Here is a 24,947-nt window from a genome sequence, read left to right as displayed (position 1 = left end):
GGAAGTTCAAGCTGTTCCACATAAACACCCATCAATCCATCCACCCATGGGCTGGAGCTTATCGCAGCAAAAATGTCACAGGGCAAAAACTGTTTCATAATTTGGATTGTTTAAAGCAGTCAGTATTTCTCTTGAGTGCATGAAGTAGTCACTTGTAATGGTTAAAGAAAATCCACGTTATAATTTAAGATGAAAGTTAGTAATTCCCAGTAAGTGTATATTTGTGCTGGACAAATATGCACTTACAGGCTGTTCACACAGGAACACAGATGAGACAAAAGATGAAGGTAACCTTGACTGATTGATGAATGAGGGGAAGAGAAGAAAGAAGCCAGCAGCATAAAGAGACCACAGACCTTGGATGAAACCTTCCTGGTGGAACCGCTGCAAAGAAACCACTACAATCCTTTTAACACAGCCGAACTAAACCAAGCTGAGATGGTTTGGCATGCAGATGTGGGAACTCCTTCCAAGCTGCTGGAGGAGCTCCAGTGGTGCAAAGCCGCTATCAAAGCAAAGAGGGGGTGACTGTGAAGAATCAGGAGAATCTTAAATATGAAACCCAGTTTGTTTTCCATTTTCTGTTGTTCGGTACAAACATTTGTTATCCCACTGACTTCAGTTCTGTACTGCACTGTGGAAAAAGAGTCAAAATAAAGTGATGAATGAGTAGATGGGCTTGAACTTGTGACAAGTTCTACAGCAGGATCTTGTAATCATTTTAACTGTGTGATAGCGAGCTCTAATTATAAGTGGTTATCTCTGTTTTCTATATGATTTTATTTGGTAGCTGCCACATATCATGAGTACATGTGATATTTTTTCATAAAGCCCATTTGTAATTTTTTGATGGTAATCAGTATAGATGGTGACACCAGCTAGAAAATATTATTTTTTGAAGACAAAGTCAACTAGAATTCTTACTTGTTCGACTGTTCGATGTCTGAAATGACTCTTTATACCAGTGGTGTCAAACATAAGGTCCAGGGGCCATAATCAGCTTGGGAAAGACTTAAATCTGGCCCTCTGGACAGTTTTAAAAAATGTGACGGAAAGAAGGCATCAATTTTGCACTCTCAACTGTATTTTCATAAGTTTTACACTACTAACAAAACACTTTCATGGCCATTCATACAACACCAAGGTAATCATGTAACAGATAACAATTAAATGCCAGATGTTCCTTTTTTTTATTTCTCATTACAGAAATGTGACTTTTTTTTTAACAGTGGGTCCATATTTAAAAGGAATTTTCATTTTCTTTGAATTAACTCTTTTAAATGTATTATTAAATTAGAAAGAGTGTGATTAGTGTCACCAGCATTTCTTTATCGTGTAGAAGAAGAAGCACATTGTTGAACTTGTGCTCATCACACGGATTAAATGTGAAGTTAAACTTTGCTACCCTGACAGAAACAGGAGATTCACTGGCTCAGCCCACTCAAAGCAGGTTGCATGTGGCCCACAATGTAAAATGAGTTTCACATCCCTGCTTTATACTGTATATAAATGATGACATACTGTATATCATTTTCTGTTGCTTAGGAGTGTAGTAGTAGAGGTAGTACTTTTGTTTAATCTCCTACACAGCAAATTCAAAAGTGTTAAATGTTTTGGTGTTAATAGTCTTCTTGCAAAAGTAGAGTTAATTTTACTCTAAGCAGAATCACATTCTTTTAATGTAACTCTGAGGCGTAAAATGATAAAATCGAGTGTTAAAAATGAGTGTTTCTCTGTCAAATCTGGAGGTGTTACAATGGAAACATTAACTCTTGACCTCTTAACTCTGAACTCCTAGAGGGGCTATGACACCAACAGAGTAAATTCACAGACTCCGCCCCCAGCACGGCTCCAATCGAAGCTGAAGTGAAGCCGTTTCAGAACATTTTGCTCTACATATTTGAGTTGTTTGCCATGCTTGGTAAGTCATTTTTTCAAAGATTGTTTCAATTATTATTATGAGCTTTTACTTCTGTGGCTCTTTGGAGTTGAGACAAAGCTGTGTGAAAGGCATTAGCCATGTTGCTCAGTGATAGCATAACATTCTGTTTTAGCTAGCTGAAAGGTATTGTTTGCGGGCAAATACCACAGCCTTGAAAAAAAGCTTGCATGTGAATTTTCAGTCAAACTTTTGGTCAAATACACCTAAAACAATGTCTAGAATGTGAAATGTTGGTATAATGGTGCTACTTGAAGCCTGAAAACGATCGCCCATAAAAAAACAAAAACGAGCAAACAGCAGTAGCAGACGTCCTGACTGGATTCTACGTTAGCATAGATCCCTCCAGAGTTTTGTGCACACGGTTTAGGTAAAAATGAAAAAGTTGAGGTTTTACATTTAGTTCAGTATTACCTGTTGCCCGTGTCTTTGTCTTTTGGGAAAATACTTTACACAAGTAATGGCTCAAAGAGGATTCCTTTTTTTTATTTTTTTACTGTGCTGCAATTGTTTACTGGATTATTTGTGCCATTAATTAATGTCAACTAATTTTTATTCGATCTCCGCACAGGATATGCTTGTGAAGATGGAATATGGGGGAGAGCAGAAGTGCGTTGAAGTTCCACAAAGGGATGAATGAAGGACATGAATATTGTATTGAAGAAATAAGTGATGAGAATGCTGTTATTTGCATTTACCAGCTCATCTATGTCAGACCTTTTGATAAACAAAATTCTAATGAAAGTGAGAACATGTATACTGTTACATCTTTCAGAAAATGTTTTGAAATTGTGGTGCACAGTTCAGAATAAATGTTTTTCAAAAACCATTGCATCTTTTTAGTAAATGTTTATTTCCAAAGGAAATTTCTAGAAGTTCAGAACAGTAAAATTCCCGCTTTTTAGAATGAATTAGAAGATAACTCTTACGTAGTTAAACTAAAATACTCTTTGAGAGTTAATATATAAACTCTTAACACCAAGTGTTAAATTATCAACTCCAGACAGATTTGGTGTTTAACACTAAATCAGAGTTAACGTACCAACTCTCCAAAAAGAGTTAAATTAACACTCTCTGGTGTGGACCCATACAGACACTTTAATAGCGTTGAAATCAAATCCGACAGTGTTAATTTGGACATGCTGGATTTGCTGTGTAGCACTTCTTACCAAATCTCTCCTTTGGCTCCAAGAAGCATCCTGTCCACAGCTTTGACTGCACACTGCCTTTTTAAAATGCTTTTCTGATGGTTTGATCTCTTGCTAATCCAGTGCACATGTTAAAGTGTCCTCAGGTGATCAGCAGGCCATCCTAAATTGCCTCGATTGGAAGCGTGTGCCACTGAGCTGGACCTCTCCACTGTGTGCTGTTGGAGCTTTTTGGAGCATTTTAATGGCATGATCAAATTCTGTGTGGTACAGACTGTCTAGGGCTCCAGTTTTAGAAAGGGAAACTTCAGTATTTTATTAGTCTGTTACTCATTAGCACTCATTAACAGATCTGTGTTTAGGCTTTGCACTGCTACACAAAACTCTCATCCAATTACAGTCACTTCTGGCTCCAAACAGCAAACATGGTGGAGTCAGTGGGTGCCAGCAGCTGTCAAATTCAGGTTTGTGAAACAGGTTGCTGTGACTTAGTGGTGTGGGAGATTTCTTATCTGAGCGCATGCTGGATTCAATATTAGCTGCCTTAATGTGGACCAAATTGTCCATGACGGTGTACAAGACATAGTTTTTGGATTGCACACTGGTGAATTTGACACCCCGTCGTTCCATATCATTAAAAAAAAACTCACATTGTTACCTTTCAGACTTCAGTGGTCAGTGAGTTTATTACAGCTGCAGGACTGTCAGCAGACATTAAAATGGACTTTTTAAATTAACCCATCAAAATGAGCACAACAAACTCCACTGACAGACAGAGCAACATAGTCCAGACAGGAAGGGCAGAACAAGCCAGTTTATTGGTCTGTCTGTCCGTTTGTCCTTCCTGCTTGTCCCTGTTTCTGGCTGTCTCTGTCTGTCTCCTCCACTGTCGCATTCAACAGAAGGACGGATCACTATTAAGCAGGGAAAAACAGCGTAATGCGCCAGTCGGTGTACTTGAATTTCCTCTCGGTTGCACTATTTGGCAAAAGGAGTGAGGGGCGGGGAGAGAGAGTGAGAAGAGTGAAGGCAGCAGCAATACTGCCGGAAGTGTGGCTCTGGAGTACAATAAAGGCTTTATTCTCGCCTGTATGACTATTAAGTTAAATTAAATAAATTGATAGGAAATTAGATTTTTTTTTTTACATATGAAAATTAAGAAAAAAATACCTTTGTGAAATAAATATAGAAGGACTATGAGTAACAGCTTCTCCTTTCTTTAAATGCTTTTGATATGATTTGAATTTGCTGGTGTTGTAATAATATTTTGTATGATTCAAGTTCAATATGTGAGTTCTTTCCTATGCAACCTCAGAAAATAAAGAATATCATGTCTATGTCTTGCAAAGTTAACTATAACTTTTATCTATAAATTTACCTTTTCTTTTTTTCTGACTATTTTTTCTTAGAAAATTTACGTTTTTTCACCATAAAGTTGCAATTTCTTCCTTGCACATTTTCCTGTTTTTTCCCCTTAAACTTTGTCATGAATTTACTTAGTTTTTTTTCTCAAGTTACCAATTTTCTTTCATCAATTTGGCAGATTTCTTTTCTTATGAATTTTCCTGTTTAGTTCTTGTAAATGTGGCAGTTGTTTTCTTGCAAATTTTCTTGCTTTTCCTCATACATTTGTCTGTGTTTTGTTGTCAACGGTTTTCTCATTAATGTATCATTCTTCTAATAAGTTTACAGATTACTTGTAAATGTCCCCCTTTTTTGACACGTTTCCACATTCATATTCCTACATTTTCTCCCTAGTGTGTCAATTTCTTTTACTTCTCTTATAAATTGGCCTTTTCTCATAAATGTGGCTGTTTTTTCCTGCAAATGTGCTTATTTTTCTTATACATGACCCAAACACAATTCATGAAAATTTGATTTTTTCAACTAACTTTTCCAGCTTGGTCTCTACTTGTCCAGCCCCTAATTTTTAGCTATTTATTTATTTTTAATTCCTCCAGTGGCACCAATAACTTCGTCACAAAACAGCTGCTTGTTCGTTCGTGTGGTTAAAGTTTTGCACGTCTTTCTTTTGGGCGCTTTTATTATGGAAGGCTTGACCGGAAACATGGCGCCTGGCCGCCTTTAGCTTATCTCTTCGTGGTGAGATGGCCGTGGAGTCTCAGAGGTTCCTGTGAAGTCGAAACGGGCTCTGTGGACAGACAGCAGGAGGCGAGAGAAAGTCCCTCGTTCACGGTCCTCTTCGGCCTCCGTGTTTTAAATTATATCAACGGTAAGACGGAAACAAACATGCACGTGTCTGCTAGCTAGCTAGCTAGTTAGCGCGCAGGTAAACAAGCAGAAACAAAAACACCGTGAGCGCTCGTTTTGTTGGTTACGTTCTCCCGCCGAGGGGGAGGGGCGGGGGGAGCAGCAGCAGCGGCAGACTGGGTTAGGTCCGTCTGCCGCTGCTGCTGCTGCCTTTCTGTCTGGGACACTGCTGCCTTTTCCGTAGAAATGCCTTTCCCGGACGCCCCCTTGTCTTCCGCAACTCTGAGGCCCCTATCCGCCCCTTTCCCCTCTCATCTGGAGCTGTAAATAATAGTGAGTATAAAAGAAACCGAGCAACATGGCTGACGCTGGCCCTGCAGAACCTGCTTGGTCGTTTTGTCAGTGCAGATGATGACTGTATGATGATTATTGTGTACATATTTTTTCTAACTGAGCAGATTTGCTCGATGCTCATCAGACTCCCTTGCAGAGAATAAAGGAAGAGGTGTGGGGGCTCGTGCTGCTGCTGCCATGCTGCAGATTAAAAACAGTGTGTGTAAGTCAGCCTCTGGGTTTGCTGCATTGTCTCAGTCAAATGCAGCCAATAAAGTAATTGGTTTTGCATGTTACTGGAAGCGGATTTAAATCCTCCAGCCTGATGGTAGCTACGCCCCCTGTGCCAACTTGTAACCAAATCAAAGCAAAGGTCACCTGGAGGCTGGTCCCCCAGGTGAAGCTGTAGCTTACCTGCTGTTGCTTCCCTCACTGAACAGAAAATCAGTAAGGTTTGGGAGTGAATGTGTATTTTTGTCTTTGTCTTTTTGTTTTCTTAGCACCCCAGTGAATGTTAAATATTTGATTTTCCAGTCCTGCTTTTTTGTGTAACCTGAAGGTGACACCGACTCTACCTTTTAGTTTCTCTATTTCTATTTTAATTTTAGCCTACCTGTGTGTCTCTCCTGTTGTTTATCTGCTCTGATGTATTTTTGCACTAGTAAGCCAGTCACTGCACCTCCTCCTCCCTCTTCCTTTTCTATTTTATGTCAGGGTCCAGACCTCCAGTGCTGAAAAATGAAGCAAAAAAACAAACAAAACAACAACCCTGCAGTTCCTCTAATGGCCACTAGAGGCTCCAACAGTTGTTAAAGCTGTTAAAATGGCCAACTTTACAGTTTACAAATTTTCTTGAAGCCAGTAGTGTCGTGGTTACTTTGTGCACTTAGCAAGTGAAAGGTTGCTAAGCTCAAAGCTAATATGCTTTAATGTTGCTACAGTCACCTGTTTCAGCATTCACCTGTCCGTCAAAGAGGCCATGCCCCTAACTTTAAACCTCAGCAAAATCACAACAGGTGACTTATATAAACGTTATGTAGACTGTATAGTTGCCATGCAGGTGGAAAATATCCATAAAGACCAAAACTGTTTTATCAGGTTGCAAACATTTTAACATGATGGTCTATGAGGACTGACTCTGTTGTAACCAGCCTCTAGTGGGCATTAGAGGAATTGCAGTTTTTGACACTTCCACGTTACATCATTGTTATCATGGACAATGATGTCCCATTGTCCATGGGACATCATTGTCAGTGATGCCTGTAGTCTGTAACACAAGCTGACAGAGGTCAGTGATGATCATACAGTCGCCCTTCTGGTGTTTATTAATGAAAGAAAACCATTTAAAAAAACATGAAGAAAATGAATAAATTATATAAAGTCAGCATAATAAGAATCTAAATGAGTGGCTATGCCGTCAAAGACACCAGAACACCAAACCTGCCAGAAACCTTTTTGAGCTCAGTATTACACTGTTTAAAAGCACATGTTAGGGAAACTCTAGATTTATTTTACTTTCTGAATCACGACCCTGAAGAACAGTTTGGGCAGTGCTGGGACTTGATGTAATCCAGATGTTTTGGGAGGTGAAAGAACCCCAGAATTCCTCCATAGATTTTTCTAGTCTGGGTTTCCTTACGGTACCCCTACAGAGTGTGTGAGTACTCGTATTACTGTTGTTGTGGAGACGGATCTGTTCACGCAGTCACATTGCGGGGATGTGCAGCTCTTTCCAGTCCCCGTGAGCTCAGGTGTTAAATCTTTAAGGTTCACAATTGGTTACGGGTTAAGCTCGGGAATGTTGTCAGCCCTGATGGGGTAATTCTCCAGGAAATGAATGCAAGTGAGCTATTAGTTGGACCGAATGACGCTGATTCGTTGCTGTCCAGATTTCCTCTTCCCCTCAGGACGGCAGATGACTAATCCTGTGTTGCTCCAGGCAACGAGAGGAAAATCATCACCAGCTGCAGCCAAGCACTGCAGAGCGTCTCTGGTGTTTCTGGTGGGTTAGTCTCCTCTGCAGGTGAGCGGGAGCGTGTTTGAACATCTGCTCTGCTGATAAAACCATCAGAAAACCCGTTTTTCTTTCCTCGCTAGTTCTGCTGCCCAGCACCAAACCATTTGCTCTCTTATTGTGAAACGTGTGCTGATGGATCAACCCAACGAGTGAGCAATCAGTAGTGAAGGAAACATACAGCCTCTGAGGCCGGTTTCACAAAGATGGAGCTTGATTATGGTTGATTTAAAACGAATAGAATACCTTCATACTGAAAGAACACATCCAGCTGCTTACCCCAGTAGAAAATGTTGGTTAGAAGAAGAGGAAGCTCACAGGGAACGCTTAAAACGATTAAAAATGGTGCTGAGGTTATGTGGTGGGGTTTTTATTTTTTTGTTTCTGTGGATAGATCGTGAACAGGATGTCAGCAGTCAGATTCGGGCAGTTTAGTAGTAAATCATGGCATTTTTGCTAAAGTGGGCGTTTATAGAGATTCACAATGGCTCATTCTTCTGCAGAAGTATACAGTGTGGAAACGTTGGGCAATGTTAAATAAAATGTAGTATAAAATCAGACTGCTGTTTTTAAACAAAGTCAACATCTGGCTTGTTAGCTTGTTAGCTTTCACGCGTCTGTTATTTCACTGATGGCCTCAAAATTATTTGAAATTTCAAGGAAATTTGCGATAATGATGTAAATAGGTAAAAACAAATACTGAACAATATTTTTGTGTGATTGCAGCTTGCAGGCAGCAGCGTTACTGTGTTATAGCAGTGATGAAGCATAAGTCAAATAACAGTCAAGAACAGAAGTTGCCTATGTTGCGTTTTCAATGGAAACTTTAAGTAAAAGTATAGTAAAACTGCTTAATACTGCTTAATAATAATAATTCAGGTAGTGTAACCTTCACATAATGAAACTGAAAAATATTTTGTACCTGGGATGTTTCCTGTTAACCAGTTACTTAAAGCCCTCCTTTTCTACCATGCAACTGCATCAGTAATTTGGTCCAGCAAGCGAGTGCTCCGTTGTTTATTATTAGTCATTTGTTTATGCTAATAACATAAACAAATGTTATTAGCATTTATTTATGGAGGCTGAGACGCTGCTCTCGCTCTCACGGATGTCTGAAGTTTCGTTTTATGTTTAAGGGAACATAAACTCATACCACCTTTATATTATATGACCTTTTTGTAATCACTTTAAAATTTATAGCAGTATTATTGTAGACTGCATCATGTGTCACAGCCCTAATTTTTATTCATTTATTTATTAACCTTTATTTAACCAGGAAGATCCCATTGAGATTAAAAACCTCTTTTTCAAGGGAGGCCTGGCCAAGATAGGCAGCAGCAGATGTCTCACAGTTACAGAAATTACTCAAACACAGGCAGCAACAACACACATGCAACAATAAGTAAAAGAATACAAATAAAATAAAATAAAATTTAATAAAATTCAAATAAAAATAAAAAAGTCAGTTAAAATGACAATCAATCTAATTGAAACACTTGCAAGTTATGGACTTGGCCTCAAGGATTCGTAGTTTGGATTTAAAAGCACTTAATGAAATGAATTCAGTCATTTTCCATTCCTTCTGCAGTTTGTTCCAAGCCGAGGGGGCTAAATGGACAAAAGCTCTTTTACCAAGTTCAGTTCGGGCAAATGGAATCACCATAATCCAGCACAGGCAAGAATGTTGCAGCAACAAGCCGCTTCTTTGTATTAAAAGAGAAACACAACTTATTTTGAAAATCAAATCTCAATTAGCAGTCACTTCAATTGCTCGCCTCAAAGCAGGGAAAAGTTCATGTCACAACCAGTTATTTTGCAGCTCAACCACCAGGCCTGAAGTAGATTCGAAAAATCGTTGTCAAGATCGATGAAGAAGCGAGGGATGGACAGACGTACAGAGATTTCCCACGTTGTTGGGAAGATGGCAGTGGAGTTCAGTCGGGGCAAGTCTTGAAGGTGTAGGTTTGAAGTCTTGAGCACAGCAGACAGTGAGCAGTTAGGGGGTCAGATGTGATACGTAACAACCCGCATACAGTTAAATAATACACTGCAGGCCTTCCTCCCAGGCTCCACTGATTAATAATTGAAGTCTCATGTTCAGGACATGAAACCTGCTCTCTCTTTTCCAACGTGAGATACAAGGTGCAGCGTGGCCTGTTGCCAGTTAGGAAAAAATATGTAATATTCAAGGAAAAGCTTTTGTAGTGCATGTATAGAGGTAGGTCTTTAATTCTAATTACTGATTTGACCAGTTCCCGCCTGATGGTGGATAAATGAGCACTTGTGTTGTCAGTTTTCAGATCAGGATATTGACTACAGATTTCACGATCTTTCGTCATCTTCAAGTGTTTGACAGTCAGGCGGCGTGCCGTGTCTAATTTAGGCATGTCTGTGAGCAAGGCGGTTATCCACCCACTGGTTGTTCTGGCAGAAACAGCGTTTGTGTGTTGGTTCAAGCTCCCGTCTGATGAATAAAACAAAGTTAAGAGGGTCTGATAAATATTGCAGCCTGCGATCAGAGTTCAGGGCCGATGCTCAGTTTGGATGGCAGATTCATCTCTCTGTCCCTTAAACCTGTTCTGAATATCCTGTCCCTCACCTGGAATTTGCTATAAATCAATAAAATCTGAGGGAACAGGTGTGCTTTGAAGATGGCTGTCAAATGGAAGACTTCTAGTAACTACCAAATTTACAAAACTTTCACTGGTGGATTTTAATTACGTGTTTAAGTAAAATTGTCACAGTTTATCACAGAAAATTAGTTTGAAGTGCCGACTTACTATAATCATGTAAGTCAAGATCCATTGACATGCTTCTTTTTATTTAATATTTTAGGGTTTTGTGGCTGTTTATTTTTCTTTGAAGGCGGTATTGAGATTGTTCGTGGGTCAGCTCTGGCTCTTGGGTGTGTCCCGATGCTTTTGCCTGAATGTAATCTTCCATATTTTGTCTAGATTTCACTTTTTAAGGTTTTTCTACTTTGTTATTTGTTTTTATTCGCGATATTCTGCAGTCATGCAGATGTTGTTGGGTCTGTTGTGGTAAACTAAGAGCCGAGCCCGAAGGCAACGCCGTCAATTTACTGGTCGATCTGTCAGACCTTAACAGAGAGAGAATTTAAATATGAAGATGTTATTGTGATGTGATCACAGCATGGAACTTCATTATGACACATGTCATTTACTGTAACATCAAAAACATTTAGGGTTATTTTCTGAGTAATACGAGAAAGCCATCGGTGCTGAATAATTGTTTAATGAAATGATTTCTGTCACAGGTTTGAATCTGGTTTTGCTGAAGAGGGTTGAGCAAAACGAGCTCCAGGTCCTAGAAAGCGACCTGCTGAACCGCTCATCAACTGTGCTGAATACTGCAGACCGGGTAACCACTGCACAGCCTCATTAACCGCCTCAGTTTGTCTCTACTTTTAGATAAAATTGGTGTAATTTTAAAGCCATTATGTGATGATAATTATAACACTAATTTTTTGTTGGGTCTTTGTGGATTGATGATGCACATTCAGTCGTGTGTGAAAGAAAGTTTCCACAGGACTCTCTGCAGCTCTGTGAAAAACTAAGTGTGTCCTGTGATTCAGAGGCTTGTAGACTCACCTTTAGCAGGAGTAACCTGAAGTAATGTTTGACTATCAGTCCCTCATGTTCTTGTGGAGGAATTTTGACCCACACTTCTTGTGACGTTGCTTCAGTTTATTGATGTTTGCAGGCATTTGTTGTTTCACAGCTCTCTGAAGGTCCCACCACAGCATTTCAGTCAGGTTGAGGTCTGGACTTTAACTGGGCCATTGCATCACCTCGATTCTTTTTCGGCCATTTTATTGTTGATTTGTTCCTGTGCACACTTGAGTGCTCCAGACCAGAAAACTCACAAAATATCCAGTTTTGGACCATTCTGTTTTTGATTAACAACACCTTGATGCTACTTACCCTCCTAATTCCTATGCAAGCACTTAGGGTGAATTTAGTTTTTCACAGGACTGTAAAACTGGCTGACATCCAGCAAAGACAACAAGTTAATCTTACGGTATTTAACAGAAATGAGTGTTTTTTTGTCATTTCTGACATTTGACAGAAAAATCTCTCTTAATCCTAAGGAAATGAAACCCCAATTTAATAAAGCTTGTCACCAATCATATTGGTGATTTGAAGTTTCTATTTAGTAGAAAGTGGGATGTTATTTCATAGATTTGGACCACACTCATCCTCAGCTTCACATGTAAGAATACTTTAGTTGTGTCCCATCATCTTTCTGATTCTTACGTCTGGGATCTGGTTGCATAATTGTGTGCTTATTAAACATTTTGTCTTCCGTGAACAATACAAATGAAAACAGTCACGGTATCAAGGTGCCGAGCCTCTAGGTGTAAGTGTGTGCACCATAGATAAAGAGCTTAAGGAAGGAAGAAAAGACTGAGGCTGTGTGCAAGTGGGTGTGTGATTGGATGAAGTGTATAGTGATTTGAGCTGAAGGAAAAAGTTCAGTATAAAAATGTCACTTCACCTCTTCCTCCCAGTGCACATAATATTTGATACCAACATGTTCTATGTATGTAAAGATATGTGCATGTATTATACAGGCAATAGTAGTTAGCGCAGCTTGATCAAGGAGTATTATATTTAGTATTAAAATACTTAAGCAGTTAAATGGGGTCAGAGTTGTTGAGTTCCCCCCCCTGCATCTGGTCTTTGTGCCCCACCAAGCTCTACTTGTGTTGGACCTGTTTGAATGGAAAATTCCCAAAACAGAAAGGCTCTGACATCATGTTTTGTTGATCATGTACAAACATTTTCCACCACTAGATGTCAGTAAAGTCACAGATAATAACTCCTCTGTGTTTTGTTTTGTTTTTTGTCCTTGGCAGGTTTGAGCTGTAGCTGTGTGGCCGGGCAGCCTGGCTGCCCCCCTGCCTCCAGATGAATGAAGAACACTCCGGGACACAGAGACACAGCTGATACAGGTCAGGACGCCCTCACTGCCCCGACACACACTGCTGCACAGAAATAGTGTTTGTTTTCTGTTGCATTTCCAGTCAAGTCCAGTGTGTTAGAAATGAATACAGATAGTTGACCAGTCTTAATCATACCTCGTAAGACCTGTCATTCAAATCCAAAGATGGTTGTAGTGGTGACTTAGAGATACTGACAACTGCAAGCAGCAGTGACGAGTAGAAATTCCTGTTGTACTTTTAATGAAGTCAGCCTGAGTGGTGCATGCATTGCTGCTGCACTGTGGTACAAAGTCTCTGTGGGCCACGCAGCCACAAAGAAATTGACAGTCATGCAGAAGTGCATGACGGTGAACTCACTGTGAAATGATGAAGTTCATGAAACTTAGAGACTCACAGAAACTATAACACGCCTCTTTGGGTTAGGCGTGTTTGGATCTCAGAGGGTTCATTCATTTAAAATCTCCTTGAAACTTGCTGCAAAGAGAGAGTCCAACATAACCAAGTGTTTACTTTTGAAGCCCTAAGCTTTGGTCACTGTGTTTAAATGTCTCAGCGTTCACAAATTAAAGGCTAATGTAGCCACTGAAGAACACAGGCTGAGCCTAAATATTCAGTTTGGACTGTATATGAGACTCAAATTAAAGCAGGTGAATATTTTAAATGAATTATAAACTTCATCCGTCTTTCCAGTTTCTTAACTATTTATCTGTCTTGAGGTTGAGGGGGGGGGGGTCAAAACTTACACAGGGCAGACGGCAGAGTAGTAAGCTGACAGTCACAGTGCTAACAGAGACAACCACATGTTGACAACCACACACTGTCAAATCCACTGCAATGGCCAGTCTAGATTCGCTCAGTGATATAAGATGCATAATTTTGGATTGTGGGAGGAAGGCGAAGTATCTAGAAAGAATCTGAAGAAACGACCCGGTGGCAAGCTTTGAGGTGACATCATATCACAGTTTGAAACAGCAGTGTTGAAGGGTTAGCAAAGACTTTACCATGTAAAAGCAGTTTAGGAATCTAGCCTACTTAAATTAGGGAACAAAGGTGGAGCGCTATCAGCTGAACATGAGTGATCATCACATCTTCTTCTTTAGGCTACGTCCACACGTACACGGGTATTTTTGAAAGCGCAGATTTTTCTATACGTAAATGCCATTTTGGGTCACTGAAAACAGAATTTTTTAAAAACTCCTGCCAGGCTGGAGATTTTCAAAAACTGTTTTTGCGTTTACGTGTGGACGAGGAATACGGAGATTCAGTCACACAATGTCAAAGGTGTGCGCTGTTTTTCACGTCACAGCGTGCGCGTAATTGTTTACATGAGATGAATTTCTTCAATGGCGGACATAAACAAAATACTGTTGCTGTTAATCTTACTATCTGCAGTTTCACACGCTTACATACAAAAACGCAGTTACTGCCCCTCCAGTTAGAAAGACAGAGGTGAACTGTCTTTCTAACAGAGTGAACTTCGGACGTGGCTTCTACATTCAACACAGACGCTCTCACAACCCAAATCCTGGTGCTGGTTTTGAATAAATTAAATTTAAAAAAAATAATACAATCTATGTATGCTGTATGCATTTTGCTCTTTCCTAAGTTGTGAGTCCACACAACACTCAAAATACTGTCTTTAGTTATTAATATTTGAAATGATGAAGGCACTTGAAAAGTAACACCTAATTAGCTGCCTTTCCAGAAAAACAAAAACTTTTCGTTAGTACTTAAGGTTTTGTGAGGGTACAAAACCCTGTTTACTCTTTCCCTGCCAGGCTTCTAGACTTCTGATTGGCCAACATTTTGTTTTTAGTGTTTACATGTGAATGGAGATATGGAGGAAAAAAAAAAAAACGAAAACAGAAAATCTCAGTTTTCAAAAAGAAATAAAAAAATACACCTTTACAGATAGATAGGGCTGTGCGATATGACCAAAATCTCATATCCCGATATTAAGACATCTATCGTCCTGATAACGATTTAAATCACAAAAATGTAACATTTTCTGTAAATTCTGTGAATCTCGGGCAGCTCGACTTGCGGGAAGTGTTTCCAGCTGCGCGTCATGTAGCTGGAGTCGAGTGTTTTAACCGATGCATGAAACGATACATTTTTAGACATAAGTTGTAACGGCCGCCGTTTCTTTGTGCGTATTTATTACACGGCGTGCTGCGGGGAAAAGCCTGTTCTAACGTTTGAGTCTAAGGTTTAGTTTTTAGCACCTGGCGGCTCTTTTTTACTTCTCATCTGTAAATAATCTGCTCTTTCACGTGATTCAGTTTCTTTTGAAAAGTCTCAACAGGATCTTGAGCTTTATTGTGAAAGGTTTATGTGGAACATAAACAAGCGGACACGCGATGGTGCTACCGTTGTTGTTGCTAACGACAACGCATAAAAACAGGTGCTTGTCCGTCCGTAGTGTGGTTATATAAAATATAAGAGAAAGAGAGAACTTTAAGAAATGAATATAGCCGCTACAGTGACCATCAAAACGGTGAAAAAAATATTGCCGTAAACAGTTTATTTTGCGACACCACGAAACAAACGATAGCGTAAAATGAAACGACAGACGTTTTTATATCGTCATCTGATATATATCGTTATATCCAACAGCCCTACAGATAGATATGCCTTTTGTATTGTTGGTTTGCCCTCTTCTGGCTATAAATGCAGCCTTTGGATGGTTCAGTTCTAATCGAATGTGATTTTGTTGTTGTTGTTTTTTTTGTCCAGTTTTAAAAGCATTAGAGCAGAAACACCAGTTTTCTTTCAGAGGAGGTTGATGAATGCTCAGAGCTGGTAATAACTGTGGCTTCCCGAATTACATCAGAAGACGTGCTGTTTGTTACAAAGTGATGCAGCAGTATGTGAGTCAGTGCCTGGGCGTTTTTCCACCTTAATTCAAATGTCTCTAATAAAGGCGAGCAGTAACAGGAAATATCCAGGACTTGGAGTAAATAGGCTGGAACACATAAAACCATCACCATTTTATATGAGCAGGAAGCTGCCGTTTGGTAAATGATCTGTATCGTGTGTTTCTCCTCAGGGCATGCAGGTGTTTCTGCCAATATGATGAAGAAAAAGAACCCGCACAAGTGAGTAAAGACGTGCTGCGGCTCATTTATTTTTATCCGGCCTGAATATTTGCTCTCGTGTGCAACTTTTTAAGGGCAGGGAGCATTGATTGTATTGTTTTGCATAAAGGAAGCATAAGAGCAGCCTCGGCCCGCCCACCAAAGTCCTGTCGCAGCCTCGACGCAACATCGTTGGCTGCCGGATCCAACACGTCTGGAAGGAAGGAGGAGGACATGTGATCTGGAAAGGAACTGTACTCGACCAGGTAACCAAAGGTTTCTATAAACTGTCCAATCATATGTCACTCCATTCTGTCTGTATACACCTGAGCTCACTTTCTTCTGTGTTAAAGATATAAAAGAACAATGTGACCACTGATACCACCACTTTTGAAGCTTCAGTGTTAACGTTTTGGCAGCTGCCATGTTATTTTTTTTGATAGCCAGAATTGACTTTAACTGGAGCTAATGCTGGCTTGCTTGGTTAGCATTGCACAGAGAGATGCCTGCAAATGAAATACTTGGATTTCACTCACCAGAACTAGAGCACACTAATGGGTGGTCTGTTTGTTATTTATTGTTGCTACTTACTTCTGAGGTAACTGCGAGACAGAAACTACACACCCTATAGAGAGGTGTATTTCAGTGACTTGAATTACTTAAGACAGGGGTGGGCAACTCCAGGCCTCAAGGGCCAGTGTCCTGCATGTTTTAGATCTCACCCTGGGTCAACACACCTGAATCAAATGATTAGTTCATTACCAGGCCTCTGGAGAACTTCAAGACATGCTGAGGAGCTAATTTAGCCCTTTGAATCAGCTGTGTTGGATTAAGGGCACATCTAAAACCTGCAGGACATGGACCCTTGAGGCCTGGAGTTGCCTATACCTGACTTAAGGTAAAGCTCAACAGAGTGGTAAAGCATTTCCTAACTTACATAATTAATTAGTAAACTATTTAAAAAACTGCAGTTTTAGGCACTTGGCCTTAATTTTTCTGTTGCTGTCATATTATTAAATATTATTATTATGTTACTGTTGCATTAATTTATGAGGTTGTGTGGACACAAGCACAAAAATTGGGTATTTGTGTCCCACAGGTGCCTGTGAACCCGTCTCTCTATCTGATAAAGTATGATGGATTTGACTGTGTTTATGGTTTGGAGCTTCATAAAGATGAGAGGGTTCAGGGGCTGGAAGTGCTCCCCGACAGACTTGGTAAGGCTGAACATAATTTAAACCCTTTTATTTTTCTTCTTCGTCTAAAGGACACAGCAGACATGTAAACAAGTAACATGAGTCGTGATTTCATTTTGACCCCATCAGCTAAGTCCCGTCTGACAGACGTCAACCTGGCCGACGCCATGATAGGTAAAGCGGTGGAGCACATGTTTGAGACGGAGGAGGGTCCGAAGGAGGAGTGGAGGGGTATGGTGCTGGCCCGGGCTCCCATCATGACCAGCTGGTTCTACATCACCTACGAGAAAGACCCTGTCCTGTACATGTACCAGCTGCTGGACGACTACAAAGAAGGAGACCTGCGCATCATGCCCGACTCTAGTGAGTGAAATTAATTTTTAAAGAGACTTTGCCGAGCATTTGGATCATATTTGCATATGTTGTCCACATTAAAGGCCATTTTCTGTTTAAACAAAATGAAAGTTGATGTGCTTTCTATGTGGTAAGGATTAGGGGTGGGTTCTTATAATCGATTCATCGATTAAAATAGATTCTGGCTTGGATAACGTAAAATCGATTCATTAAAATCCTGAATCGATTTTTTAATATAAATTTATTTTGCCCAAAATGCCAGAATCTCAGGTGAAATCTCACAAAATTTCAAGAACCACCAAACAGTTAAGACAGTAAATGAGAGCAGGAACACTGATTCTGCACAAAGACTTAAACACACAGCGGGACCCGCGGATCAGAATCAGTTAGATGTCGCTTTTCTCACAGTCGGGGCTGAAAGCCGACAGCTCGCTGACTCTGATCTGTCGGCGGGTCTGCGCTTTGTGTGCACGCCCTTTATGCGCCGATTCTAAAGCTGTTAGTTTGATCTCTCTCCAAACAATATTGACCGAACCAGCAGCAAAAGAAGATCCAAACGCTTCACATAAACATCGTCATGAATTCACTCAGACTTTTACTGTTTTGCTTCCACTGCGATGCACAGCTCTCTCTCTGTACTTCAAGAACAGTTTCCCTTTCTTCATTATTCGCTTGCTTGTTATGCACAAGTCTACTGTTGTTTACAGGCTGTCGGCCGCTGTTTTTTCCCTTTTACATTCTTCCGAAAAGAAAACCTCATTTCTGCTGTTCAATACTGAACAAATTTAAACTTTTTAAAATTATTCAAAATGCAAAACGCTGTGTCTGTAATAAAACCGCTGTAACTTCAGAGGTGATGTTCATATGTTGATTAATGGTTTTCTTTCGTTTTTGATGTACTGCAGAATATTTTTATAAAATCCCAGGCCAGGAAAATCACCTTCATGTTTTTCTGTGTTTTATCCTCTGCTACTTTGACACAAAGGCCTCTGCTGTGATGCTCACACCTGTGATAAAGTCTTGCGTGTGTCAGTTTCCTTTTTATTGATACAAAAATATGTAAATGTACTGATCTGAATTATAATATTTCTGACTGTCAAAATTTCCCAGATTTAAATCGAATCGAATTAAATCGAATCGTGGATCGAATCGATTCGGGGCCTTGTGAATCGGAATTGAATCGATTCTAGAAATCAGTGACGATACCCAGCCCTAGTAAGGATCGTATTCTAAATGAACTATTCTATATTTTCTAATATTTCTGCTTTTAATTTCGTCTAAAAGTTGTGCTGCACAGTCTCACCTCCATGCATTATATATACATTGGTTAGCTGCAGTTGTTGGGCAGCAATTGGCTTTTGGGAGAAATCGTCCATCCCCATTCACGCTGTTCTTATTCATGGACTGTAGAAAAAATGCACTTTTATCAAAGCTGCTTGCGTACAACTAGTTTTTGTAAAGTAATCTTGAAGGATTACTTGTGTAAAGGGTCAGATTTACCCCTAACAGTAACCTAACCAAGCACAGTACTGTGCAGAAGTCTTGCTTCAACCCTAATTTATTTATTTATTATTTTTAACTACATGGCTTTTAAGGAGGCAGACTTTCTTTTGATTTTTGAAAAAGCGGTTTTCAGCAGTAGTTCTTCATCATGAGGCTTTTTGGAAATCTTTCAGGTTTTCTTTTGACATTGGAAACTTCTTCAAATATCTGAAAAAGACTATAGACACGAGATAAACAGTAACTGAACATCATGTCCTTGAGGAATAAAATCCAGCAAAGACCTGACACATGATGTTAGAGATGTATCTGGAGCTTCAGGTGTTTCATCTATTGTTTACTGAAGCCTCATCAGAATTGATTTAAGTGGAAGGATGGCTGTTAAGAAGCCATTCTTACTGAAGGGAAACGGGGAGACACATTACACAACAACTGAACTGAAAATCAGTTGCAACAGCTCTGACGGAGTGATGAATCTAAATTTGAAATATTTTGGTTCAACTTATTGTCAGTGTGTACAGAGGAGGTTGGGAGAGGTACAACAGTGAGCCATGTAAAGCATGGTGGAGCCTCTGTCATAGTTTGTAACTGGACATTATGGAATCATGAATCCAGACAAATACCATTAGATTTTGAATCACCATGCAATACCATCTGAAAAGCAATGATCCCAAATACACTGCCAATGCAGTAAAAGGATTGGCACATGGATAGAGAAACACACAAAGGAACATAATGAGTCACTATCAGGCCTTCCATAGAGCCCGGCCTAAACCTGACCCAAAGAGTAAGTGAGAATAAAAAGCCCATAGAAATGAAACTATACAGCAGATGGAGAAAAAATAAAACTAAGTGCAAAAATAAATGTCCAAATAGACTTCATGTCCACCCCTATTAGCGGGAGTTTGTAGGTCTTTAAAGTGGAACAGTACTTTCTGTCTCAGTGTTAGGACCGATTTAAAACGATAAACTGTGAGTTATGGGTGCAACCTCAACATTGCAAAATGGGCTAAAACCTTAAAATGCAAACATGTTGGTGAATCTGTAACATTTTTACCTATTTAAGAAAACAAACAAACACACACATCTGTTTTAGCACCTGTCTCACTTTCTCCTGCAGATGACAGCGTCCCAACAGAGAGGGAGCCAGGCGAGGTGGTGGACAGTCTGGTGGGTAAACAGGTCGAGTACGCCAAAGAGGACGGCGGCAAACGAACAGGCATGGTCATCCACCAGGTAGAGGCCAAGCCGTCCGTCTACTTCATCAAGTTTGATGATGACTTCCTCATTTATGTGTATGACCTGGTCAAAACTTCGTAAGACTCTGTGGATTTCCTGAAGCCCACCCAAACCCAGTGAGATGGAAAGAAAATGCAGCACACGTCAAGACATCTGAAGCATTTAACCCGGACTTGTTCTTCGGACCATCAAAGATGAAAATAAAGACTGAAAAGAAGATTTTTCACAGCGGGAAATTAGAACAAAGGCTGTTTTTGCGAGTCAACTTGTTTCTCTGCAGGAAGGTTTCAAATGGAAAAAAGACCTTCTTTAAACCCTTAAAATAATAGGAAAAAGTTACCTTTTAATAGGTCTAAAAGCTTTTGAAGCCCTGTATTACATTTCTGGAAAAAAAGAAAGTTATGTAAAAGATCAATTTTAGATTAGAAAATAATACAACATGGATTAGATTCAAGAAGAGGCTTCCTTTTTTTTTTTTTTTTTTTTTTTTGTACTAAACAGCGATCTTGTGAATAGATCAATAGTAGTCATCTCTTTTTTGCTTGAGCATTTAGAGATTCTTCTGGAAAGATTTCTGTGTCATGTTTTCTACTGAAGCTCACCTGGCCACAGAAAAACAAGCAGACTCCCAGTGAAGAAATGTAGCCTGAAGCCGGTTGTTGGAAGGGACTTGACTAGAAATCAACAAATCAAACAGACTAGAAGATGAAGATGATGATTATGATGAAGCAGAAGAAGGATTCTTGGACTGGAACATTTCTAGTCACGATGAAGGAGGAGTTGGTGTTTGGACTCAGACGCCACATCTCAGTGTTGACGATAACGTCTCCATCTGCCTAGCATTACCATGTATGGAAGCTCATTTCTGCCATGATTAAAAAATACTCATGCTAAAGGCAGTATTACAATATTTCTAAGTAAAAATTATGACGCCCTAAATCCGAATAATCAGATAGTTTTGAAGGGTAGCTAGATGCGCCGTTTGGTATACGCGTCACTGAATCATGAATTCATACATTCGCATTTCTGTGTGAATATGCAGAATTTGTAGTTCAGGCTCTGTTGGCCAGTAACGAAGGTAAACAGAGCAAAGCAAATGAGGATTGTCTGACAGTGATTTAGAACATGACAGCCAGAAATGCTGGTTGTTCCCAGGGGTTAATTCAGCAAATACGTCCACAAACATCCAATCATTTTCACAATTTACAAGTTTAGTTAGTTTAGTTGTTCAAAGAAAATGATAGGGGAAAAAAAAAAATCAGAATCTTGACTATTTTTTTAGATTCCTTTCCGACATCAGTTTTATTTAATATTACAAACTTTTACAAACAAAGCCAAAAGTATTCACTTATTATGTTGATGTTGAACTAAGTAAACAGTATTTCATTTTAAGATCAGATTAAATAATACTTTGACTTGCTAGCTAATATTTAAACTAATGATATACAATCCTTGCTCAGTGAGATAAAATCTTTGACTTTAAAACAGGGTCATGTTTCATAAGTCTGACTAAGCAAGGCTTTTATTGTTGGTTAGTTTTTGTTGTATTTAAATGGTCATTTTTTTCTTGGTACAAATGGGCTTCCATACAACAGAACTCCATAAGACAGGAAGTGAAACAAACTGGTTCCATTTTGACAGTTTAATGTCAAAGCTGGACTTTGTAAAGCCCTGGAAACTGTTGGCCCAAACTTCATCCAAGCCGGGTGGTTTGGTGACATCTCTCTGAAAAAGGAACTGTTGAAAACATCAAAATGACCTTTGGAAATATCCTAAACGCCAATTTGTGGCCCATCTGATTGGATGAAGGAAAAACTACATTTTTTGTTTGGCTCTTGTACAGAGAAAACCAAGCTTACTTTCATCACATTGTGTGCTACTCACACAGACCCCATGTTTAAAAAAAAAAAAAAAAAACTCCAGCAGTTCCAAACTGTGATTTTAAAAAAAAGAAAAGAAAAAAAGTTTTTTGTTTTTGTTCTTTTTTTTGCTTTCGTCTTTGCCAAAATCCCCCCTTCTTGTTGTGAAGTTGTTTGATGTTAAAGATGATTGCTTTTTGTTTTCTGTTTTTTCTCGTGATTTCACTAAAGCCTTTGGATTTACTCTCGTGTTGTCTTTTCTAAGTCGTCAAAAAAAAAAGAAGGAAAAATGGGGCCGAGAAAATGAAACTGAACCATGGCCAAAGCCCTTTCTGTCCTTTTGGACTTTGTTTAAAAAAAACAACAAAAAACAACAACAAAAAAAAACTTGTCATGGATAGCAGGCAAACACCTGGCTGTGTCACTATTCATGGAAAAACAGACTTTGAGAGCAGAAAGCCTGACTTAATGCTCCTTAAACCTGAAAGGATGGAGGCATGAAGAATGCTTCCTGGACACTTTGTATTGTGTGTTGGACTTTTGAAGTCACTAGAACGCACAAGGACAGACAGATTTGCTGTAGCGCTACAGTCATGTTTCCAACCTTGAAACCATTGGTGAGACCTGAAACTTCTGTCAAGAGCGCTGGGAGCCTAAATCCGGTTCACTTCCATGTTTGGCTTGATAACATTATAACTGAAAATATCCCAGTTTGTATTTACACACAAACCAAAAGATCACAGACTCTTCGTGGGCAGATCGGATCTTCTCCTGGACGTCTTGGAAAGAGCTTCTGTGGGTGCTCACGAGGTGATCCGGTCTGCTTCACAGCATGTATGCAGTAAGAGAGGACACAGTTGGTCGTGTTTAGTATATAAAGAGATTAACAGCCAGTGAAGGTTTGAATTTGTTTTGTCACAGATGTACTTTTTATTTTATTTGGATTTACTCCAGACTGAAGGTTTTCTAAAAACTACTGTTTATTGTACTTATTTGAACTTAAGTTAAAGGGAACCTATTCTGTTTATTGCTACTGGAGTCACTTTGTGTGATTCAGAATTATAAAATAATCCCTAAAAAGCAAGCAAACATCATTTATACTGCAGATTTCCCTCCACGAGGATGTACTGGTTCTTGCCAAACCTCTGTACAGGCTGTGAATTTTAGCATGGGAAAAGAAAAACTGAGCAACAATAGCATAGTAAAAAATTATGAAACTCATAAGCTAATTCCATAACATACAGATTCAATAAAATAATTGAAAGCTTAAAATAAAGCATAATAATAATCAACTCTGCTTATCTGAAACAAACAGTTTTAGCTCCTCCCCTTTTGTTCTGAATTGCCACTCTCCCTATACAGGTGGTTGGAGCTTCTGTTGTCAGATGACCATATTAGGGATATCCACTCTCTCTGACTTCATGCAGAGCCAAGAGTAGAAAAAAAACTGAGTTTAAAGCAGTCTGAAGTTTAAACTTTTGCCACAGATTTATAAACAATAATGGTTTTGATAAGAAGTGCCACAATATAACACTACTGAACTGATAATGATCATAATCAGTATTTAAAAATAGCATTTTTATTGCATCACAAATGCACATATGATATTATCTTAAACAATCCAGGCTGACTGTAACGGTTTGCAGTTTATTTACTACTGCTGTTGGCGTTCATGTTTCTGTTGCCATGGCAACTGCCCACTAATTGGGAGAGAGTCACTTCCCCCACACACACACACACACACACACACACACACACACACACACACACACACACACACACACACACACACGAAAACCTCTCAAAATCAGACTGAGTCACTCCAGAGTCAAATCCTGAGGTGGTTTCTCAGGATTTGACCTTCTGCCAGCTGCTCCGTGAGCGTCTGTGTGTCTGATCGAGTCTGTGCAGTTTGGTGCTGAATTGTAGGTGTACACCTGTGATGGGGGGGGGGAAAAAAAAAAAAAAGGAAAATCATAATAGGTTCTTTTTAAAATACTTGAGTCTGTTCTGAGTCAGTGTTTTGTCATTCGTCTACATTTGTGGGATAAACTGGGATCTCCTACAGGCTGCTGTCAAAGCCGGTGAACTCCAAACACGAGGGCAGCCAGCTGACTTGATTGCACTGTTCAGGCTGTTTGTGACGGTGGAAATGTGCTTGGATGCTTTGGCTGAATCGATGTACAGAACAGTTTTTCTTTGTGAAGCCTTCAGTGTGTGTACTTCCTGTAATGTAGTTAGTTGCAAAGGCAGATTAAAGCTCTTATTATTATTATTATTATAACCGTTCTTTAAAAAAAGAAAAAAGAAGACAGACCCTCTGTGAGGTCTGTAAGTCTCTGCACTTGTGTATCTGTTTTGTTTTTCATTGAAAAAGAAGTATGATTGTGATCATCTCAGCTGGCACTATTTTAATCAGTTAACTAAATAACGCGTCGTTGCTAAGACTCGACTCCCAGCCAGGTTATGTTGGTTCCTTTTTGCTCTTATTATGATACCAGATTATTGTGGTTAATGTTGGAATGACATGGGCCTTCTATCATCCTTTTGCCTTGTATTGTTTGTTTTTGTATGTTTAAAAAAATGTATGTTAATAATTTTTATTGTTAATGGAAAACCTGACACGGTGTGCGTCGTCTTCTTTCTACCATCGTTCATTTTCCGGTGATTTAGAGCTCAGACTGAGCAATGAAGGTGTAGTGCTCACATGCTCCCGTGTGATTTAATTATAGTTCAAACAAAAGCAGAGCAATGTTTACCCAGAGAGCCACATCGCCATTTCATATATTTTTAAATGATTTTATTTTATATTTTTCACTCTGAAACATCAAATAGTCTAGCTCTTCAGATTGAACACAGAATGGTTCGTGAAGCTTGGTAAGTCACAAGAGATGTTATAGTTTTCTTCTCAGTTTCTGATTTTAGATCAGTTTAGTTTTTTGTTTTAAAGCTTTAAGTGGTTGTTTTAGTTTTCGCATTATATGGAGGTCTGTGAAGGATATTAAAATATATTAATTTATATGCTCACCATAAACTTATAGTACACCTTGCAAGTACTGGATCGAAGCCCACTTGCCTCCAGAATTGTCTTAATTCTTCATGGCAGATTCA

The 24,947-nt window shown here is 39.4% G+C and overlaps 1 protein-coding gene across 7 annotated transcripts; it reads left to right on the top strand.

Annotated features, from left to right (window-relative positions):
- Positions 1-5,160: 5,160 nt before the first annotated feature.
- LOC146705433 (spindlin-Z-like) lies at positions 5,161-24,458 on the top strand. Of its 7 annotated transcripts, none has more exons than XM_085463076.1 (8): positions 5,161-5,320; positions 10,923-11,026; positions 12,525-12,620; positions 15,661-15,709; positions 15,819-15,954; positions 16,788-16,905; positions 17,014-17,247; positions 19,859-24,458. In XM_085463076.1, exons 3-8 carry the CDS (start codon positions 12,581-12,583, stop codon positions 20,056-20,058), a joined length of 777 nt encoding a protein of 258 aa, XP_085319202.1. In that variant the 5' UTR covers positions 5,161-5,320; positions 10,923-11,026; positions 12,525-12,580; the 3' UTR covers positions 20,059-24,458. The 7 variants fall into 7 exon arrangements, with proteins under 7 accessions (XP_085319202.1, XP_085319200.1, XP_085319204.1 ...); XM_085463078.1 differs by lacking the exon at positions 5,161-5,320 and adding an exon at positions 5,475-5,631; XM_085463074.1 differs by lacking the exon at positions 10,923-11,026.
- Positions 24,459-24,947: the final 489 nt, after the last annotated feature.

Source organism: Copadichromis virginalis, linkage group LG7, assembly GCF_057382275.1.
Source record: "Copadichromis virginalis isolate Kocher_CV1m ecotype Utaka linkage group LG7, C_Virginalis_male_GT1.1, whole genome shotgun sequence".
Classification (NCBI taxonomy): Eukaryota; Metazoa; Chordata; class Actinopteri; order Cichliformes; family Cichlidae; genus Copadichromis; species Copadichromis virginalis.
The sequence above is the reverse complement of the archived record's forward strand: the minus strand, read 5'-3'. Positions and strand labels throughout refer to the sequence as shown.

Excerpts from the sequence above, each read along its gene's own strand:
- LOC146705433 (XM_085463074.1), top strand. The coding sequence starts at position 12,581 with ATGAAGAACACTCCGGGACACAGAGACACAGCTGATACAG. Across the intron at positions 12,621-15,660 it reads CAGAGACACAGCTGATACAG|GGCATGCAGGTGTTTCTGCC; the intron begins GTCAGGACGCCC and ends GTTTCTCCTCAG. Across the intron at positions 15,710-15,818 it reads AAGAAAAAGAACCCGCACAA|GAAGCATAAGAGCAGCCTCG; the intron begins GTGAGTAAAGAC and ends TTTTGCATAAAG.